The sequence below is a fragment of the Orbicella franksi genome, chromosome 3, assembly GCF_964199315.1.
Source record: "Orbicella franksi chromosome 3, jaOrbFran1.1, whole genome shotgun sequence".
Classification (NCBI taxonomy): domain Eukaryota; kingdom Metazoa; phylum Cnidaria; class Anthozoa; order Scleractinia; family Merulinidae; genus Orbicella; species Orbicella franksi.
The window spans coordinates 16,563,118-16,585,957 of record NC_138147.1 but is presented as its reverse complement, the minus strand read 5'-3'; the positions used below and the strand labels follow the sequence as shown (position 1 = coordinate 16,585,957).

At 37.2% G+C, this 22,840-nt stretch overlaps 1 protein-coding gene across 1 annotated transcript; it reads left to right on the top strand.

Annotated features, from left to right (window-relative positions):
• Positions 1 to 975: 975 nt before the first annotated feature.
• Positions 976 to 21,513, top strand: LOC145481517 (rho guanine nucleotide exchange factor TIAM1-like). Its single transcript, XM_081460008.1, has 30 exons — positions 976 to 1,187; positions 5,349 to 5,448; positions 6,573 to 6,651; positions 6,805 to 6,861; positions 7,375 to 7,442; positions 7,543 to 7,632; positions 8,746 to 9,189; positions 9,872 to 10,261; positions 10,676 to 10,906; positions 11,270 to 11,643; positions 12,375 to 12,646; positions 13,116 to 13,156; positions 13,634 to 13,718; positions 14,010 to 14,084; positions 14,650 to 14,742; positions 14,847 to 14,961; positions 15,068 to 15,120; positions 15,615 to 15,730; positions 16,259 to 16,405; positions 16,841 to 16,909; positions 17,014 to 17,139; positions 17,427 to 17,535; positions 17,961 to 18,055; positions 18,257 to 18,338; positions 18,818 to 18,930; positions 19,210 to 19,363; positions 19,753 to 19,817; positions 19,907 to 20,000; positions 20,869 to 20,959; positions 21,304 to 21,513. Exons 3-30 carry the CDS (start codon positions 6,609 to 6,611, stop codon positions 21,419 to 21,421), a joined length of 3,810 nt encoding a protein of 1,269 aa, XP_081316134.1. The 5' UTR covers positions 976 to 1,187; positions 5,349 to 5,448; positions 6,573 to 6,608; the 3' UTR covers positions 21,422 to 21,513.
• Positions 21,514 to 22,840: the final 1,327 nt, after the last annotated feature.

Here is a 22,840-nt window from a genome sequence, read left to right as displayed (position 1 = left end):
AATCGGCTCCTGTTAATCTGTAATATTTATCCAGTTCTTAGTTTAAATATTCAATCAAGGTAGTCTTGCATTTGATTACTGGGTTTAATAGTTCAGAATATCCCGTTTGATGGGGGTTTGACAGGCCATGCCTGGCCCAAGAAACAAGAGTCTCGTGTTTGATAATAAAATTAGACACACACGAGTCGTTCAGTTAACATCAAGGCCAAAAGATCATTTTCAAGTTGCAGTCAATTTTTCCGAACTATTGTGATCAAATAACCTTTACCATGTTTTAATGAAGTCGTGTGGATTTAATCACGTTTTCCCTCGAGGATTCATTGGAATGTCATGCAAATTAACCAGCCACCAATCACAGGCTGCAGTCCTTTGTAACTACGAACACTTTGTGGAGTAACGAGCTCGCCGCAGGAACCCGTACGTGCGAAGCGGGGTTTGAGCAAAAGGAACTTGTAAATACTTCTTAACAAAACGGAAAAGGATCACTTACTTCAGGTAAATTGTTCACTTAGACTTCATTTCTTTGATAGCCGTTGTTTCTCAAACTTCTTGGTTGCTATTGTGTGATACGCTATTCTTCAGCCAAAATGTTCAATAACTCTCGATTGACTTTTGAGTACTTGATACCGATCTTATCGAATGCCTCAAGGAAAAATTTAATTGAACGATTTGCAAAAGTCTGATCTTGTAGACATATATTTAAGCTTTAATGGAGAATTATAAATCCATTAGAGAAGGGTTACTCGATCGTTCAGCTCGTTTGATCTTAGACACACAGGAGTGTAAGCTGGTCAAACATGCGAGTTGATCACAGTAAAGCGGAACCGAAGGCATAATGAAACGGTTTGAAAGAAACATTCCTCTGGCATAGTAAGAGCGTTTCTCCTTTCTTTCCTTAACAGAGAGTGGTCTTCTGGCTTCGTTACCACTCGCAGTGACGTCTGATGACTTAACTGAGGGCAGTAATACTGCGTATTTCTGCTAGATGAAGTCGTATCGCCAAGCTGTCTTGATGGATCTTGTTTAACAAACGAAGACAATATTGGCAACAAAGAAAGCCATCCGTCTGGCCCCCAAATCGGGGGCCAGATAGGCTTGTTTCCTTCAGGTGCCAACGGATTTGAGTCACATGAAGTTACAAAGTACATCGAGAACTGGAGCAAAGACGGGGGCATTCAAGTTATACGGTAAACATTTTGACAGCACCGTCTGCATGCGCTCCAATATTTGTTTACATTGGTGTGATGACTTTTTGACTGAATTCACAACTTGTTGAAAAAATCTGTTCAATTTTTTGACAGCTTTAGTGGGTTTATTTGTTCTCATAGCAAGAACGCTTCAGGAAAACCGTTGTTTGGTCCAATTTCACGCTTTACATTAACTATATACTTCACGAATTTTAGTCGAGCTATAAAATTACCCAAATCAATATCACCCATCCCTTCTTGTTCCATTTTGTTCCTCGATAATTATAAGCCGTTGACATGAGGCCCGTGGATTTTTTTTTTTTTCGCATGAAATATCAAGTCCTTTGCTGTTTCATACAACACAACTGTTAACGTACTTGCATGCATATAACCCCCGATACGCGATATAATATTATGTAACGAACAAATTATTTTTGGCTATAACTTAACCCAATACATGAGGTTTGAAAATATAAATTCCAAAGTAATATTAATCTTGCTATAAGTAGAAAAACTAAAGAGTTTTATGAATTACTGAGCAATATTAATAAATTTGATAATTATTGTCCTAAAACTAAACATTTGTCCAATAATTAGAAAATGATCATAACTTCCAATGAAAGTTTGTATTAGCATTGTTTCACTTAGGGCTATATTATTCAAATTGTCATTGGGTTGGTTGCAATGCATGACTTGCTTACATCAGTGATCGAGAAGTGGTCTCTTGTTGTTAAATCTAAATGTACAGTTGAATGTCTAATTAAGCAGCCACCTGTTGAGCAGCCAGGGTGGCCCCATTCTTAGTGTGCTCAACTCTGGTTCAAGCAGTCCAGGTTTGAGCGCTGGCCAAGGACACTGTGTTGTGATTTTGGGCAAGACGTATTTCTCTTACAGTGCCTGTCTCCATCTAGGCTTATATTAAATGGGTAACAGTGAATTTAATGCTGGAGCTAACCCTACAATGGACTAGGACCCCATCCAGGAGGGAATAGAAATACTCCTGGTCGCTTCATGCTACAGAAACTGGGAACGTATGCCAGCTTATGGGCCACTTGGCTTGTACGCTGACCTTCAACAGCCACCTCTTACGAAGTGGCCAGTCCCAAATTATTGTGAGTAAAAACCTATTAACTGACCACCTCTATTAAGGAATAATGGCCACCTTTTGGTCATTCCAAGGAGGGTTTTCTATTGTCTTTTCTTAGAATCAAAAAGAAAAAACCAGCCACTAAAAAAGGAAAAAAACTGAAAACTGTAAATAGATACCAAAACAGAAAAACCAGATGTTATAAATGCAGAAACTGAAAAACCAATGTGGAAAATAACCAAAACTGTAAAACCAAAAACTCCAACACCCTCCTCTTTCAGAAGAAAATTAAAATCAAAGACAAATGTTCTTCGATACAACAAAATATTATCATGAATGAACAATAATGTAAAATCATTGTTGAGCGAGTTTGTAAATATTGTCCAGACTCATGGTGAGGGCCTCTTATGGAATAATTCCAACATGCAATATAGTTTTGAAACAGCAACATAGAGGCCGGTAAAATTACTTTTGAAGGACACACGACTTGCGTTAAAATTAAAAATAAATAATAACATGAAAAGTGCATTGATGTCATTCTGAGCTCTATTACTGCTGTTGCTAGGCAACTCAAACACTTCTGTTAGGTATTGGATAGACGATACAAATACAGAAAGAAATATTGCCACTACGTACACTGTAGCAATCACAGAAATTGGCCACATCATTTCTGAACTCCAAGAGCAGCTCTAGCTAGACACAATTTATAATAAACTTTGCTAGCTCAGGTTGAATTTTTTTAATTTAACTTTAATTCAGAGTGGAACAGTATTGCAACAGATAAGCTTAATCAGTATGTAAGGTACACAAAAAATCTATACTATATTGCACAGTTTATTTTTGTCTTAGGAAACAATGTCCTTTAATAAACCTGCAGCTGAGTGCTGGATAAACTCATCCTGTTGTTTAAAAATTGAAACTGTTCAATAATTTATTACACCCTCTTCCAATCCTCAGGGTTTGCATTTTTTTATTGCTTTATTTACTGCATTTTATTTAAAACAATATCTACCAACTGTTTTCTTATGCTAATAACTTTGACGATAAAATCTATTAAAGCTCATGCTGTGGTTTAGACCAGTGATAATTTTTGTAAGCTGACAGAGCCCAAGGTGACATAATTAAGCATGTTAACCTGGTTTATGGTTTAGTACATGTACATCCTTTTGTCAGTGATATCTGGATCTGGTTAATTCATGTACTTTCTAACCCATTCAGTGCTAGAAGATCCAAAGTATGAATTCTTTCCATTGTTATATTCTCTTGAATTATTTATGACAATTTGTTGTTGATATCCATGATACTGCAACAAGAAACATGATGCTGACCATTAATTCGTGTTTTTGAAAAACAAACTACAAAAAGATTTCTTAGCTGAATCTTCTAGCAGGATTATGGCACATGAATAAAGCTGTTCATCAGGACTGAGCTGAAGTTGACTGGTCTGAAATTAAGACTGACAACTTAACTGAAAGACATGAAAGAGTACAATTATTGCATAATAATTTGTTACAGATGAAAATTATATACTTTTAGAATGCAAGTTGGTAAATAATACTTTTAACAGTGAGCATAAACTAGGTCAAGTATAAAAAAGCTTCTGTAAAGTAACATTGTTAACAATAACATGCATGCCGATGCTGTCCATGAAAAACTACCAATAAACTGCTCCTTAGATGTGGCCAAAAAGAATGTGGAAACACATTTCTCAAGCAAGGCAACAAGTGCACCTGACCTCCACAAAAGAGGTAGATATATATTAATTTAAAAATAACAGTAGCATTATATGCCTTGAACAGCAGAAAAAATTGAAAACTAGGTAAATAATTTTTACAAGTACCATTTTAATTATTATCATTGTTTTTCAAAACTAAAATACATGGAAGTGGCAGGGGTTAACAAAATGTGGAATAACTATAAATCAATATTCCTTACTCTTTGCTGTAGTTGCCCAAGACTACCTTTAACAAAACTGAAGCTTTTTATATTCTAATATATAAAATACATTTTCTTGACGCATGTTAAAGTCATTAAAATTTGTGAATGATATAATTTCTTGTGCAAAGATCACTACCTTGAATGTTCTCATCGATTGATACAGTGCATTATGGGCTCTTATTTTGCGTGTTTTCTTGACCAAAAATTAAAATAGTTTATCATATTTGATTTTAAATATTAAATGAGATGTATTTTATTTTACAATCTCTTCTCTAAACTATTTAGCTTGTTTAAAGTTACCAAATGTACATATTAAACATTTTGTAAATTCAAAGACTCAGCTTAACTTTTAACAGAAAGTGCATTTAACCAAGGAAAGCGATAAGGAGAATGAAAAATTGAAGGAAAGTCCACATTTTGATCGCAGTGACAATCCCTGGAGGTATGAAAAGCTAAACAAATTAAACAATATTTGCAGGGAAATAGCATTTCCATATTCAAAACGACATGTACAGACATTCTGTCTTGTGAAAATTAAGTACCGGTACATGATTAAATTTGACATATGAGAACCAGGATTTTTAGAACCTGTTAGGCTAAAATTTACAGGCACCAGTCATAAATTTAGATATACAACCTGTTAGGGCTAACTTGGAAAAATTGGATCATGTGTACTAAAGGCATCTGCGGTTGAGTGTTGATCAATCAACACTTGATAAACATCTCAGACAACAGTCGGTTGAGAGTTGACTAATTTTCACCATCATGTACTGTCTCAGAATCTATAAGCTGCATTATAAACAGGCACAAAACTATTTTATGCTGATATGCAAAAGCAAATTCTGTATTTGGTCTCAAGGGTTAACCTATTAATGAAAACTTTTCCATGAGTTATATAGTTGGCCCTCCAAACATGGGGTGGCAGGACCTCAATTTTTCAAAATGATTGAAATGCTGTGAGGAACTACCATGGTGTGAAAAGTATTATAGCATTTCCAGAGTAATCCCCAGCAAGCTGATGGCTGCTCCATACTGGACAGCCTGCTTGGTTGCAGATTCCTCTGTTTCTCTAGAAAATGTCACAGTTATGTCTGCCTTGTGACTGTTTGTAACTTACAGGTTCATGTTCTTTTCAGTTCCCTTGCAGAGGTCAATACATTGTCTTCAGATGATGGTCCTTTGAGATGGGTTCCAGTTATAGAAAGTGTCATACCAATCGTCATTCACAAGAAGAAGGTAATTGCATTGTTAAATTTAAATTTACACTTTTTGAAAGCACAAACAATACAACTGTTAACAAAATGTTAATACCATAACATAATAATTATTGTTGCTTAAAAATAAAAAGTTGGTGTAGGTCCTTTCTGTCTGAAGCACAAAACAGATACTCCTGTCAGCTAAGGGTGTCAGTGGAGTATGCCTGAAACCATTTAGTCAGTTAATTTTTAAAAACTGACCCTACAAAGCAGTTTGAAACCAAGAACTCTAGGTAGTATTTATTTATCACTCTGGCCAGTCAGTGATTTATTAATGATGGAGACAATCCACTGCATCAATCAAACCTCAAAGCAAATATGTGTATAGCTGACACAAAGCGTGTGTTTTTGTTCTTGGGCAAGACACTTAACTCTCACAGTGCCTCACTCCACCCAGGAGTATAAAAAGGGTACTGGCGAATTGTTGGGGAAACCTAACAAATTGCGGGGGAGTGACCTGTGATGGATTAGCATCCCGTCCAGGGGGAGTAGAAATACTCCTAGCTGCCTCACGCTACAGAAACCAGGATAAGCTTCAGCAGCTATGAGCCATTGGGCTCCAAAGCTTCACTTTTTTGACACGAAGTGTGCAAGTCACAGTTGGTTTAATTCTGATAAGACTGATTGGATGTGGCACCAGTTTTTTACATGTAAGCCAATCATGCAGTGTAGAAATGCAAAACCAAAGCAAATGTGAATATCTTTCAACACTCAAGTGAAAAATGTTCTAATTTAGTCAGTACAAGTAAAGCAGAGATACTGATGAAAGTGCTATCTCAGTCTCACATCATCTTTTAGTAGATCAAACTTTGACAGTTGCTGCCTCGAGTTCTAGTCTATGCTATTTTTTGTTTAAAATCATTAAGAAATTTCTGATCAAAATGATATTGAATTAGTTTGATTTGTATTTCCCTAGTGTTCCAGATTTGTCATCTAGATCTTTAACATAGAGAAATACAAATTGAGCTCATTCTCATTATATGCTGGTCAGTTAATCCCATTGATGTGCTCTGACATTGTACTGGTATTTAAAGGAGTGTTTGGTGACTCTTACAATGGCTTGTTAAGTAACTGTAACCCTGGGAACTTATTTTCGTCTTACAGGTGGATTCAGAAGATGTTTTCCTCGTTACAGCATCAATGAACAATGAGACAGTCTTCAGAGCAGAAATTAACTTAAATGGTGAAAATGATTTTTATGTAGATAGGTGCATGTACATACATGTATACAACCAATTTTTAAGTTCTGGCACAAATTTAGACTGATTTTTTTCCAAGTTTTAACTAAAGGAAACTAGCAGTATTAAATATATTAATTGTTACTCATTTGATTCAGAAATTCGGCTTAAGAAGACATCTGAGTGCTTTGTACAGTGGAGGAATCGTAAATCAAGTAAGTCAGGGCAACAGAAAAAAGAGGAGAGAAAAAAAAAAAAGAAAAAAATGGTATATGTCTATATTAAGCTCCTTGGGTCTTTTCATAATTTGTATAAATAAACTAAACACAGATCAAAGTAGTTCAGTCTGTTATAGTCATTGCATAGTAACATGGTTTGCATCTTTTAATAAGATTTTTAATATACATTAATAATAGTTTGTAATTGTTATATTTCCAAATATATAAATTTTATTCTTTTTCACAATGATTGTTATTACTTAAAAGAATATTAAGTAAACTTAACAAGCTCACATTCAAACAATTGCAAGATCAGGAGCCTTCACTCAAGCAAGGGTTTTTGGAGAACTCGAATGTTGAATAAGAAAACTGAGTTATATTCATTAAGTCATTGGCATCAGGCTAATGGAAAGACAGATTAGACAGGATAGACAGATGAGCTTCAATACAGATCACCATCAACACACACTACATAATACATGTATATCATTGCTTTTTTCCTTGCTACAGAGAGCCATGCATGGGGACTCAACTTTGTTTCTGAAGAAGAAGCTAAGAAGTTTTTGGAGTTTTGTAGTGTATGTATAATACTGTACATTATACATGTGGTTAAAATTAATTTGTGCATGAAATTACAATTTATTGAAGAGATGTCGTTTTGTTTTTTTTTCCCAATAGGCCGAACGCTTGCGTTCTACGTCAATTAATTCTTCATCAGTTCACTCTACGTCCAGTTACCCTCACCAAAACACAAGTGGACAGACCAAGGTATCGTAACTGTAAATAAACAATGGTTAACAAACTATTTGACCTCAATATTTATTGCAAACATATTGTTGACATGTTTGTGATCTGAAATTCACCTGACTTGTATCTCTTTGTTAAAGACTTTTAAATTCCTATAGTCTGCTGTTTAGTTTATGCCCCTGGTCTCTGGAACTCTTTACTTAAAGAAAATAATGAAATTGTCACACACATTATCCACTTTGTAAAATTGGAGACATTCCTCTTTTTTGAAAAAGGTTTCAGTTGCTAATTTTCTACTATGTACATCATGTTATGCGTGTTTTTACTATTTTATTGTACATTCTACGCACGTTGAGAATCTTTTAAATATGGTACACTAAATTTGTTGAACATTATGTTACTGGGGAGCCACTCAGGTGATACATATTTCTGACTGTCATACCGTTAAACAGTTTAAAGTTTTGGTAGTCACACGAGAGCTGAAGCAATGATGATGATGATGATGACCCCTAGGAAAATGCCTTTATAGTTTACCTTTTAATTTTCCAGATCTGTTCACTGTTAGTGTACCTAGTGGTCTCAGAATTTGTTCAAGCTAAATATGTAATGCCAGCATTCAATTCCAAATGAAAATACAAAAAATTAGCCGCTGTCGTTAGCATTCTCCAAAAAACACAGAACTTAGCCATTTCACGTTGTTGTTGTACAGAGGACGGCAAAGAAAATTACAAAAATTTATAACCCATGTGCGCTGTAGTTGTTCTACTCATAAAACCTAATTTTGTTTGGTGGCATTCTCATTACCATTGCCATCGTGGTTTGCTTAGGCCCTGAACTATTTGGCTGTTAAACCTTATGTAAGTTTTACGTTATGCAGGAGCTATAAACTTAATATGTCATCCATCAAGTGCTTGTGCACTTAAAAAGCCAGTGTTACAAATGGTGTTGTTTAAAAAGCCATTTTATATACTAAAATTCTAACTTGGCCATGAGGCTTGGGGGAACAAAACAAAGGAAATAAATTATTTATCCCTCAACCTCGATGCAATTTCTTTTGTTTTTTATTGCTTCAAGCCTTGGAACCAAGTTAGAATTTTAATCTCAAATATAGCCTATTGTATTCTGCACATTTAGATAACTACAAGAAAAGACAGCCAAGGGAGTTCTGATGCACCAACAATCCAGATCAATGACATTGAGTTAAACATCAGCAAGTCACCCATCAATGGCACTCTCCACAATAGTGTTGGGGACCACTACAATTCCAGCAGCACTCTCGTTGCCAATGAAACACACAGTTCTATTGGCTCTCACAGCAGTACTCCGATACCACCCATACACACCAATGGTGATCCCGGTGACAGTGGATTTGGTATGGAGGATGTTGGCAGTGACACCCTTGAATCCCGTAATTTATCTCCTATTTCGGAAAATGAACTTTCTTCACATCTGTCAGTAGCCAGTGACTCAGATTACTCTGTCAGTTCAAGAAGTAACTTATCAGATGCAGATGACACAACAGAAATAAGCTACTTTGAGAACGTAGCTCAGGATCTGAATTCTAGTAACAGTCCTGTGGTAAGTAACTATGAATACATTTGATCTCACATGTATATTCTCAAAATGTTTCTTTTAAATCTCCCACTTTGCATATTTTTTTCCTTCAGTATTAACTAGTACTATATACATGTGAAGTAGAGTATGTATTATTATGTATTATGTATTATTAGTATGTAGTATGCCCATAAACTGTCCAAAATGTTTCATCATTGTCAATAATAATATTCTTGGATTTTTTTTTTCTGCTTCCCAAAGAAATAATATTATATTATCTCATAATATATTGTTCATTTTTACTTGAAAGTGAGGTAAAATTTTTGAAACCATAAGGATGCTCCAGACGCTGGCCAACAAAATGTCCTCTCAACTCCTGTCGGTTTTAACTCATTTAATTCTTGACTTGAGATACAAAGTACATGAAAGTGTTACTCTTACATCCACTGACTACCAAACATGAGAGCTGGTTCTGAGATTGTTGTGTTCCTGGTAGAACTAACTGAAGTCATTGTGCCTTAGTTGGCAGTCATGATCTTAATTTTCAACTGTTTGACATTGTAATGAAAAATTACATTCTTTATGGTCTAATCACACTAGTATGAAAAGGCAAGCCATTATCTATAGTAATGCTACAGAAATGATTCTGTTGGATTTACCCTGTTTGTGTCATGCAGGTAGTGAGCTTTTTAATTTCATTTTGTAGGAGATACGTGCTTCCTTTCATGATGATGCAGATCTCAACAGCAGCTGTGTAACTGACTTGAAGCCGCAATCTGGAATTGCTCAGTCTCGTCAGGGGGGTGCAACTCGCAAGGCAGGCTGGCTGACTGTTAAGCATGTCCTTGTAAGATTAAAGTCAAGCAAAGTTGACCTTGCATCAGACAGGAAGTGGCGTAAATGTTGGGTATCACTGAGAAGTGGTGCCCTGAACTTTTATTTTTGTAATGAAAAGACTGTAAGTCCTCAAGACTTGGATGAACCAAGCTTTTCACTGGAAATCGATGGCTGCATTGCCCAGGCTGTACCAGAACATGCAAAGCTGGACCATGTGTTTAGTGTCAGTTCCAGACTTGGGGAAGCATACTTCTTTCAGGTATGGTATCTTCTAGGAATCTATGAACTGCTGAAATCTAAAGCCAGAGATACTGTCAGTGGCAAAAGTAGGCCTTCAATACTTACTTATAGACACCAGGGATATAAAAACTTGGTGATGACACTAAATGTTATAATTGTTATATTCACAATATCAAAACAATATTGAAGTGACAAACATTGGACATGCAATCATATCTGTGTGGGCATTTACATATCTGAATCACTTTCCTAAAGGTAAGGTAAATCATGATTGTCAGGATGTGGATTTAATATCTGGCTGTTGCATGAATTTTACTACTGTTGAAGGTTCTGTAATGGGAAACTGGGTAGATGTTGAAGTCCTTTCTTTGACTAGTACCTGTCCATCTATAGAAACTTACACAGGGTTTGTATGTTTTTCTATATTGTTTAGGCATCCAATCAAACCGATCTTGAAAACTGGATAACAGCAATACATTCTATGGCTGCCTCTGTACTGGCAGGTCCTGGACAAAGAGGAAAACATGAAATGCTGCACATCCTTTCAACCGAAACCAGTAGAGTAGAGGGGAAAATATCTTCAGACTCTAAACTCAAGAAAATGGCAGAGTTACAATCTACTGTTGTAACTGATTCCAAGAACAAGCAGGCTTTTCTTGATCAGGTATACATGTAGTTCAGATATTTTGTGTACAGGAAATTTAAATTGTACAATTACATGTTCTAACATTAAACTTCAAGTTTTGATAGCTTTCTCTTCTTGTTGAAAGATGCAGATTTTATCCAGCCAAATTTAGCATTATTTATATATATACTTGATATTAATTCTTCAAATGGTGGGACTATAACTCTTGACCAGATGACAGGAGATTGAACATACTGCATTGACCTTCCTCACCCTGCAGTTATATTTTTATTAACTTTGGCACTTAACTGTATTTCATGTAATGTGTTCATGTAGGTAACCCACTCCCAGCTACATGCATATGCTGTACCTTTTCTTGACAAGTATATTTTTTTTCTGCAGATTTCAAAGTGGGATAAAAACCTAGAGCAGCTCAACATTGACTTGTATCGGCTACACTGCTACACAGCAGCTATTCAAGGCAGTCAGCTGCCCAATCCTCAAACACTTCTCGCTTGTGTGTCTAGAAACACTAAGCAAATCCTTTCAAGAATGAACATTTTCTCTGTTATGTCATTCCATGCTGTTGTCAGTGCAAGAGATCCCAGTACAGATGCAGAAGTAAAAACAAGAAATAAAGCAAAGAGATCAGCCAGTTCTGTGGGCAAGTTGAAAAGTGCATTGCTTACGTCACTTAGAATAAATGATGCAGCAAGTGTCAAGTCTATTAGAGATCGTTATTCAGGGAGAGGTGCAGGAACCCCAAGATTGAAACGGTGAGCATGTGATGCATGTCACACAGTGGGCCAGTAATAATATTAAAACGTCAATGCTTATGTTGGCATAGATTTGAACCTCTTTACTGTGATACTCTGGGGCAGAATTTGCTTTCTATTGTTAAGAGGTAGCCATTGCAAATGGGCTTCTGTATGGAGAATGCAGGGAAAATCAGTTGTACTGCATGTACTTGCCCTTCCCAGCAAGCTATAACTAGGCTGTACTTGCCTGGCAGACATTTTCACTAGCATCCCCAATAATTTCTTACTAGCACAATTAATTAAAATTAAAACCGTAAAATTCAGTCTCTAATCTGTGATTTGAATTTTCTCAATTTTTTTCTCAAAATCCACCCAGATTGATCAGGCAAGTGAAGGATAGTATCTACTAAACTGTCTTCAAAATTCTCTTGCTCCCTGCTATCGAACCCAACTTTCTTTGTCTGCTGGTATGGGTGGACACATGGTATGGACAGAAAAAAGTGTGGCCATTGTAGAGTGGTGGTTATCAGGATAAGTCAGATGTAGTATTCCCAATCAGTACAAATTTAGGAATTTATGGACTGTTCACATGTGCGTTATGCCTGTTCCTTTACTCCTAGAAGCCTGAGTGCTTGCTATTTTGAATGTTTGTCCACTAAATGTATATGTTCTTAGTCCTTTTAAATTCTCAACTACCCCTATAAACTTGGTGCCCTAATCACTCAGACAAGCAATTGTTAAATTTTCAGACAGTCAAACTTAGAGAACATTGATGACGTTCCAGAGGAGGAGCCAGAGGTGGCTGCAGTGGAGAGAGCTTCTTTATCATCCAGTCACTCAGACTGGAAAAGTCTTGGAAACTTTTTACGTATCAGCCTTGACAACAACCAGAGTACTGTCATACCTTTGCACAATGAAATGACAATATTAGAGGTGGTCGAGAACACTTGTAGCAAACGTCAATTTGATCCTGCCGCATACTATTTGAAACTTGGAACAGAAGATGATTCAGGTGTAACAGGTAAGGGAGCCAAAAGAAATTGATAGTGTGAAATTTTTAGATTTTTTTCCAAGGTAAAAAGCTTGCTTGTAACTTATTCCCAAAGGAGGTGCATGGGGTGTTGGACTCCATGGCCAAGCCCTGGCTGGAGTCATTCTTGGGGAAGAAACTTCATTCTCACAATGCTCCTTGCCACTAGGGACAAGGGTGGGGCAAAGTAAATACTGGGGTTAACCCTGCAGTGGACTAGCATCTTATTCAGGGGAAGTAAAATATTCCTAGTCAATTCATGCTACAGAAACCAGAGATAAGTGCTGGCCTGATCGGCCACTAGGCTCAAACACTGACTTAATTTTGACTATCTATGGATAATGGAAGTTGTAAGGAGAAACGTACTTATATATAATGTATATGCTGGGTTAAATTTATGCATGACTTTTTTTTCTACCTATTTTACAAGCAAAAAACTGATAATATTGCTGTGTTGTAGAATACGCCACTCCTCCGCAGGATTCTTTGTTAGAAAATCATGTAAGTAGAAATTGAATGTTATCTTTAGTACAGAAAATTAATGTTTTGAATCTAGCACATTAACGTGAATTTTAATTTCACTAGATGTTATACACTGTAGTTAACAATAATATTACAATATTATCATTGTCATTATTTTAGTTCTTATGTACAGTTGATGTGATGTCTTCCAAGATTTTATCAACTTAATAGATGTAGATTATTATTATTATTATTATTATTATTATTATTATCGTCATCATCATCATCATTATTTGTGTTATAATTTATTATTCCTTTATTGCCGGGTGTATGGTTGTACTTTCTAGGTTTTGTAACCTGATCTGTTTTTCCTGTAAGACTAAAGAGATTTGATCATTAAAAACCGTAGAAAACATCTATCACTGATCATAACACTGGAAGTTGTATGGTTGTACCTAAATGTAATCGTGATTGCCATTAAAAATATTCCGTTGGCACTTGTCATTTTGTCAACAGAGATATGACTGTCTAAAGTTATGTGAAAAGTGCACTTTCACTGTCGAACTGGAGCGTTCAATGGAGATTGACAGACTTGACTTTGGTAGGTAACAATCACATGTCAAGACATTTTCAACACCTAAAAAGTTCCAAAGTCGTTCCAAAAGCATGTACTGTTGTGAGAGTTTATATCATCTCAAGTCTTCTGAGAAGTGAACAATGTAAGGTACTTACTTGTAAACACCAATATTATTGTTCATGTTATGGTATCTTTATGTGAATGAGAGTATACAGAACTGATCAATGAATAAAAATTTAAAAAAACTTCTAGATTTTACGTATGTATATATGTTATTAATGCATGGCGTGACTATATACACATTCTATTTTCCAGGTTTATCAGTGGAGAGTAAAGGTGAAGGCATTGTGGTCAGTTCAGTTGAAGAGGGAAGACTGGCACATGTTCAAGGTAGACCAAGGAGCACAACAGGATTTGTAAAATGAAAAATAATAAGTTTTGGAGAAGAACTGCATTAGACTTTTGTTTGAGAAAGAGGTTTTAGTACAAAATCATTTGTTTTGGTAATTTTTTAATCAGAAGCACAACACATAATTTTACACATGGATTATAATGTAGTGCAGGATGCCTGAACAATCATGTGATTCAAGTTGACTTTCTTTCATTATACAAGTGAATATATGAAAGATCAGATAATTATTTGAACTGCAGAGAAAGATTTTAAGACATTATTTATCATCGCAGTTATGCACACAACTTAAGCAGTGGTGAAATTTAAGCCTTAAAAAAAAATTTGGCTTGGACTGGATTCAGGGATTTTGAACGGGAGTTTTTTTCAGACTTAAATTTCACAACTGCTTATAACTATTAAGTTGTGCGCATAACCGCGATGATCAATCATGTCTTCATTTCTGTTATTATCTTAATTACCTTTACCAGTCATTACCTGACTGTCAGTCATGATCAGCAAGCTATTGAGGACACGAGAGCTAAACTTAGCCAATTTCTTCCTAAGGTGTAAGGAAAGGAGATGAAATTCTTGAAGTAAATGAAATTGGCGTACAAGAAGTGGAAAATGCAGTTGATGATCTCCGGGAAGCTTTGAAGGGTAAACTAACATTTTGTATATTCTATCCTTTGCATGATGTTTTTTGTTGAAAAACGTTACGTGCATTTTGTTTAGCTTAGTACAAATTTTATTTTATTATTTAGACCCATCCATTACCTTATTACTGCGATCATGTCGCGATGAGCCACCAGTTGTCAATAAAGTGACTTCAGACGCCATTATTTCCAGTCTTGTGGTACAGCCTCCGCCTAAAATAAGGTAATAGCTGTAAGCATTGCTGTATTAAGGTTTCTGCATAATTGCATTTCTCAGTAGGCTAGGTGATAGATATTGAATGTCTCGTTTTTTTGTTTGTTTGTTTCAGTAATACTATTGCCGAGCAAGACCTGAGTGATCTGATTGTTCCTCCTCCTCAATGTGAGTTCGTCTTGATTTTGTTTTTAACCTTAGCTGGTAGTCCTTGTTTTTTTTTGTTTGTTTGTTTTTTAAACTCGAAAAACTGAGGGCAAAGTTCATAAATCTGGTAATTCTACTTGAGGTGTTTAACGAGCCATTCTTCTCACATAATAGTGAGCTTAATCTTTAAAAGATCATTGTTTAATACTGGCTTGTGTTGAACTAGTTCTGCGAAGGTCTGCAAATGTATTGCTGTCATGTGACGTACGAGGCTCACTCTTCTTTTTTCTGTACTTGCTGTACCGGTATATTTGGTACGGAAAATATGATAACACTCGATTTATACCACATGCAGAACTTATGTGTTATAAAGGCTCGAAAAACTTGGAGTTTTCCGTCATTTTTAAGCATTGTTGGTTTTATCGGAAAATTTGGCAGAGCAGCTAAACTGTAGCCTAATCCTGCTCTGGCACTTTCTGCTAAAAAGGGTCATAACCTTGTATTTCTTTGTGTAGCATACGATGTTGAGAAAGAAACGGTAGACAAGGCCAGCGTGACAACAAGCCTGATAGACGAAACCGACAGTCCTTCGCCTTCTTCACCTACCAAGAGTGTCGACGAACTTCTTCAGGTGCTTGGCATGTTTGAAATCCTTCGTAGGAAAAAAGATGGCGACTGGCACATTTACCCATAGTTCTTAGCGCACGAAACCTCGTAAAAACGCACAGAAAAGTTCTAAAATCTTCAAACCTAACATACTCATTGTCGTTAGCACAGGGACAAATATTGCAAAAATATGACTTTCCTTGTACTTTATGGGTTGTGTAAGGTTCCTATGGTATTGTGGAATGTAAAATGTACAGCCGCCATCTCTTTTCGTACTGAGGGTAAAGTCAACGTATTTAGAACTGGAGCGGTTTTCAATCGAGTGTCGTAACACCAAAACCAAACCAATTGCTTACCAATTAGACTACTCAGCCAAGCTCAAACCGTAGTATAACCAAAACCAAAGTGATTGCCTGATTAATCTACTTTCAATATAAATTAGAAAACCGCTCGATACAGGGATACGCCTACATGAAATCAAGTCTTATTTTATATTGGAGCAAATCTGCAAAGTCGAACAATCGAAATTTGCTCATTGTTTGTTTTCACACAGAGAGCGGAGCAAGTGACGCTGTTCTGTAGACAACAAGTTGAATATTCAGATGATGACGAACCCAAACCAAGTGTTCATCTTAGCCAGGCGCAGAAACTGCGAAAAGTTATCATTGAACTCGTCGACACAGAGAGATCTTATGTGAAGGTAAACAAAACTATTCTTGCCGCGTTATCTCTTTGTAGGGGGTTTTGCGTCGGGGATTGCTAGAAAACTCACATACCTTACAAAAGTGAAAATCTTTGCTGAACCAAACCATCATGACGGGTCGAAGCGAGCCGAAAAAGCTCTGTTTTCCCGCCAAAGCGAGCTGCCAACAGTTGTGACCTGCCGTCGCCCGCGAGTCCAGTTTCCCGCTAAAAATTGACACAGCCAGCCCGAGCCCGAGGGAAAGCCCGAGGGATCGACGGATGTGGACTGGGGTCTGGATTGTGGAGCAAATGGGTGGGCCTGTACTTTCTAATTTTTTAGTTCAATTTATTGTCAGTCAAATTCTAGAAATACAGTGGCAGTATATTTACCGTAGTAATTATTTTATGATCCGATCCATCCGAGCTAATTGCCAAATATTTTCATTGTTAGGATCTGAGACTTCTTCTAAAACGTTATCTCGATCCTATGAAAGATGAAAACTTCATGTCACAATCAGAGGTTTGTAAAAGTTTTAACTCCGTTAGTCACTTACAGAATTTATTATTGATTTTAATGTTTCTAGTCCTCTGGTTAATTTCCATTGCTTGTTTCCGTGCCTGTAGGTTCAAGCTTTAGTAGCTACTGTTCACGAAATCCTGGACTTTCAAGTCAAGTTCCTCAAGGAAATAGCAAGACCACTGGATTCCGAGACTGGGTTTGAGGATTTCAACGCCGTTGAACAGTTTCAGGTATCAGCTCATATGTTGTTAAACTGCAAACTTTCTGCCATCTCAGAACTAACTTGCGTATTAGAACTCAACTCCATATGAAAGAAAGATCATAGACGTCATATTAATAGTAGGGAGTAACTGCTATCCTGCAATCAAATCTGCTATCCTTGCAATTTTGCTCTGAAGATCTGCAAACTACACTTGTGCTTTCAGTCCAAGAAACTGAGTTGAACTAATAACGCAAAAAAGCCCTTTACTAAGTCGTGGTCACTAGCTCTAACAAAACATATTTTCTCTCTTTTCAGAACGTTATTTACACCATTGGAGAGACCTTTTTTAACTACACGGAGCATTTCAAGCTTTATAGTGCATTTTGCTCAAGTCACTCAAGGGTTGTGGAACTTCTTCAGTCAGGTATGCTTCAGTAGACGATTTCATGCGACTGAATGTTGGTGCATAGTCAGCTTTACCTGCCAGTCTGTGTTTCAGAATAATTCATTTGCCGATGTGACTGAAGTCCAAGTGCTGAGGAGCATGCAATCTGGTCGCTTTTTAAAAAATTGTCTGAGTATGCTTATGAATCTCCTTCGGTAGGCTGAAAGCTGTGTGTTTCTTTAGTCGTCATAGTTGCCACATACGCGTTTACTGACCCATTCCGAAATCGTGCAATTTAAGGGAACCTTAAGGGTACAAGTAGTAGACGCTCTTTGGGGTCGTCACGCAATCTTCCTGGGAAGAAAATTGTGTGACGAGCCGAAAGGAGACTTGGGTACAAAGAGCTATTGAAAATGTCTATATTTCGTTGGTTTTTGTAAAGATAATTTCTGTTATTTCTTCAGGAACAAACACTGCACTGCACGAGTTCCTTCACGCCCGTAATCCTAAGAATCAGCATTCAGGAACGTTAGAATCTTATCTCATTAAACCCATACAGGTAAATAATGTAATTATTTTCTCTATATATTTTGCTCCATGTTTTGTCATGTAGAATGATAATGCGTTGGATCTGGGTTCAAACTTGATTCTTTACTGATACTGCCTCTCTCCTCGTGGGAGTGTGAATGAGTCCAGGTGAATTATTGAGAAATAAAAACATACTATGATATGAGTAGAACTTTCTCTTTTTTCTTTGTAGCGAATACTGAGATATCCTTTACTACTGAGAACAATACTGAAGCTGTTGGACGGTGCTAGTGAAGAGTATCACTGTCTTTTAGGTAACATAGCGTTTCCTATATTGTACTTGATCAAGAGTTTTCATTGGTTTCTGAACATTTTGCCGGGCTATTTATGCTTTTTATTTTCTCAGTAGTTTAACATCCAACTTTTCACGGCAGCCAGAAAGACCATACATTGCAAAAGGTAGCCAGTGTAAAAGGGCCGAGAAAAACAGAAAGGAAAGGGGCAACAAACAAAATTAAGAACGGTTAATGGCCAAATTTTGGCTTATGCGCATGCCCGGAATTGAAATTGTGCTCAATTTTGTACCTAATCCTCGAAAAATCTCTAAAAAAAAAAAGCTTTCTTAGCAAACCTTTGGCTTATTTAGCGTCATGGCAGCTAAAAAAACCTGACTAAACGCTTAAAAACGGTATCTTTTGGCGAAAGTTTGGTATTCAAAGGGTTAAAGGGTGTCAACTACTTGGACGCCTCTAATCATTGTTTTTCTCAAGATGAGTCTGTTCAAAATTTCCAGAGGCCGTCGTTGCAATTGAAAAAGTCGCTGAGCACATCAACGAGATGCAAAGGATCACAGAACAGTTCTCGCCAGTTTTCCATCAGTTAATTGACGAGTTTGGAGGATTTGAGGTAAAACAAATGATTGTGAAAATGTGTGAAACTGAAATTTAATTTCCCTTTTGAGCAAATTGTTTCTCGCCTGATGACAAAATTCACTGTTACAGTATTTTTCTTTTCTCGTTGAAAACAGTCTGTAGTCTGTTAGTGGGGCAAACATTCTCGCATTGAAGCCGCCGAAATGGTTTCAGGATGATAAAATTTCTAACTATCTCTTATCGAAAATTTAGTCATCCTGGCCACAGTCAGGCTTTTGCTCAGAGGACACATTCCATAACTTTTGTCCCACAGCTTGCTGACGTCAGTATAGATCGCCTATTGCATCATGGGAAAGCTCGGTGGCTTAATTGCCCGGATGAGGTGATCCGAAGTGGAACTCTCAAAAAGTACCCAGTCTCTCCCAGAATAGGGAAAAAGATGACTCCTGGAACCATGCACCTTTTTGGTAAGAATAACAACACAAAAAGAAAGAAAGGACATGCAGTGCGAACTATATTGTACCAGCTGAATATGAGAAAAGAAGCAAAGGTCTTTTAATTTAAGGCTATGACACGTTACATTGACCGATACAGATTACAAAAGAACCTACAAATGAACGAAAGCCTTAAACTATAAGTGGCCTAGGTGATGAGGTCTTTTAGGTTAGTAACTACATGTCTAGGCTCTTCGCAGGCATCGTCTAGGGGGATCGTTGCGTTACGACCCTAATCAACCGTTGCGAGGGACTCCAGTTGATAGCTAGAAAGCTGGTTATGCTGATGCTACAAAGTAAAATAACTGTAGGATATATTTTCCCCCTTGTGTCTGATTTCGTTCTCGTATTCCGTTTTATAGCCTTTGAGAAAGCGCTTATCCTTCTCTACGTGGAGCGGAAACAGAAAAAGAAAGACAGAGATCGAGTGAGTTGAATCGTTTTCCTTCATTCAATTATGTTGCATTTTTTGCTTTGAGTGTGCACTCATCAGCTGTTTGTATACATTTTTTCCAGCTTTCCTCAGTAAGCAGTGTGGACGAAATCAAGTTTAAAACCATTATTCCCGCGTCTTCGCTTGTTATACGAGATTACTGCTGGTTAAACGACGGTACGTCCAATATATTACATATCTTATCGATCCAATGTTTTATTAAGTAGCCTACTACACTGGACTCAATATTTCCAAGAACGTAGAGGTGGCAAGGCAAATTAGCCATTTTATAGAGGCTTGTGGTATAGTGGTTTTTGCGCGAGTTAAGTTAAACTAACTGAAGCCTAATCACAGTGATTGAATCAAAGTCAATGAAAACACGTTCTCAATTGTGATAACAGCTTTTTGGGCCGCTTAAGTTGTTATCCTTGTTACAATAATCCAGAGGGAAACACGCTTGCAGCGACGGAGTTTGTCAGACTCCTAAAGGACTCGGGATCTATTACAGCAAAACAGTCCAACGGGAAGACAGAGAATACGCAGTTAGGTTTTACGTTCTGTGTACGTTATTGGATTAAACTCTACTGTTGGACCCAATTACCTGCGTATTCTCTGTCTTCCCGTTGGATTGTTTTGCTGTAACAGATCCCGAAACCTCTAGGAGTCTGACAAAATCCGTCGCTGCAAGCGTGTTTCCTTCTGGATTGTTGTAAAAAGGAGAGAACGTGGCCCAAAAACCTGTTATCACACAATCTATTTTACACTTGGCCACAATTCGGGTTGCGAAAGCCGAGCTCGAAGCGAGAAAAATGTCCAGGACGCTCAAAAAACGGGTGCCAACATGCATGCAACCGCCACGTACCCTGAGAAAGCATAGATCCAGTTGTTTTGTTTGAAAGGTTAACATTCTCCTAAGAATCGAGGATCATTATGCACAGTCACTGCCTGATTTAAGGTGGATGCTACTGTTATTTGTGTTTGTTGCGTTTTTTCTCATGTTCCGTGTATGTGTTCTTACTTATTTTCAACTGTCGTTCCTTTCTAGGCTCGGAGACGCTTCACTCATGGGAGCTTGTAAATATTAGTGATACAGCTGAGATTGGCAGACAAGAATGCAACTATTTGTTTGCAAACAAGTAAGACTCAAATCGGTTCCTTGTTCTCCGTCACGGAATCTTCTGTAATTTTGGCCACGTCCAAAATTACCTTTAAATTGAAGGAAACCTGAAAATAGTAAGATAGAAAAGATAGAAAACACCAAAGAGGTAATAATAAACAATAAAGGAACAACGATGGTCAAGGATGGAGAAGATGAACACGGATTACAAACGACGAACTTGAAAAATTTAGGCTAAACTTTTGAATGTAGGCAAACTGTGCCGTAGCTCCTTTTAAGTCTTTGTGTTATTTCCAGTGACGCTGGTCGCTGGTTACAGGCTTAAACTGAGTTCTGAACAGTTTTTCCATTTATTCCTTACAGAACGGCTGAGGAAAAGAGAGATGGTAAAACACATCAAGGAAACAATAAAGCGAAGTATGAAAGCTGGCTCCTCTTTGGCAGCCGCACCTGCGGCCCGGTCCTCAAGCTTTCGACGTAACAATACGGAAGACAGGCTCAATTCGTCAGACCCAGGCCCCTTCTTGCGCCTCAGCAGTGACCCTTCGTCCGTGTTTCGACGGTCGTTTAGTCACAATCCCGAAGGCACCAAAAATCGGAGATCCTCACTCGAAAGCGACGCGTCCCATAGCTCCGAGGGTAACGCGGATACTGAATCCATCAGCAGTGGAACAGTGAAGGAGAGAAAAATCAGTTTGAAGAGAAAAAATAAAGCGGTGTCTCCTTTAGGCGTGGAAAATGGTCTGATTAACTTATAAAGCTGGGTGCGTACAGTGCGTCAGACCTTGTTTATCTTACAGAGTTTTATTTTTCCAAATTTTAAAGAATCATTGTACAAAAGTGTTGTAAAAAATCGTTGTAAAAAGGGTCTTTATGTATTATTTATGTCGTTTTTTTTCACCGTTGTTGTAGTCGTCTCGATTTTTAACTGTTACTTTTTAATTCTAATTTCAGTAGTAGTTGTTTTCTCAATGCACACGGTTTTCACACGGTCTCAGTTTTACAATAGAATATCAGTATCAACTTAGAGCGAGTAGCACAAAATTTTAAATACCAGAAAGTTCTTTTTTCTGAGCTTGGGCGAGAATCGGCCTTGGAAAATATTTATTCAGTCAAGGAAACAAGTGGGTTTTTTTTCGTTTATTTTGCACAAGCATTCCGATTCGCGTAGTCCAATGCAAAAGTAGCGCTTTTACTCCTGTATCGACCTGTATCATGGCGTTTAAGCGTAAAAAAATTGCGTTTTGAGGAAACTTTGTTGTTCGACAGAAAGCAGTTGTCAATTTAATTCGGATTATAAACTACTTTTATTTATTGTAATATTAACCTTTAAACTTGATCTTGTTGGTTTTGAACATATCGGTACTCTCAACTACAGATACTGTTGTTTTGATCAATTTGTACAGAGTGTATTTTAGAAGAAACAAATGTCAAGAGCTTTTGAATTTCGTATTAAATTATTGGTTTATTTTGAAAGTCTTGTGTATCTTGTTTGTTTGTTTTTCCACTTCTCTTCTGCACAGCTTCTCTTCTCTCTCTCTTGATCACAAAAGACGTGTAAATGTGGTAAGAACATCAGTGACACACTCGGCTATCGCCTCGTGAGCCACTTTTTTTTTTCTTTACCACATTTTGACATCATCTGTGATCAATTACTGAACAGAGACATTGCAACATGCGATCTATTTGTTAAAATGACGGTAGATAGTGAAAGTGACACGGTTTAAACTTAAGAGGGGTTGATTTTTGCATTCACGTAGTGTAACGCAATCCTAATCCAGTTTGTATCCAGAATTTTTGGGATGGATTTGTTCGCCGATTTGCCCCCCACCCCCGCCACAGCAGGGGCACATTACATCATGAGCACATGCACGCAGTCAAGTAACTAACGCTTGCGTCA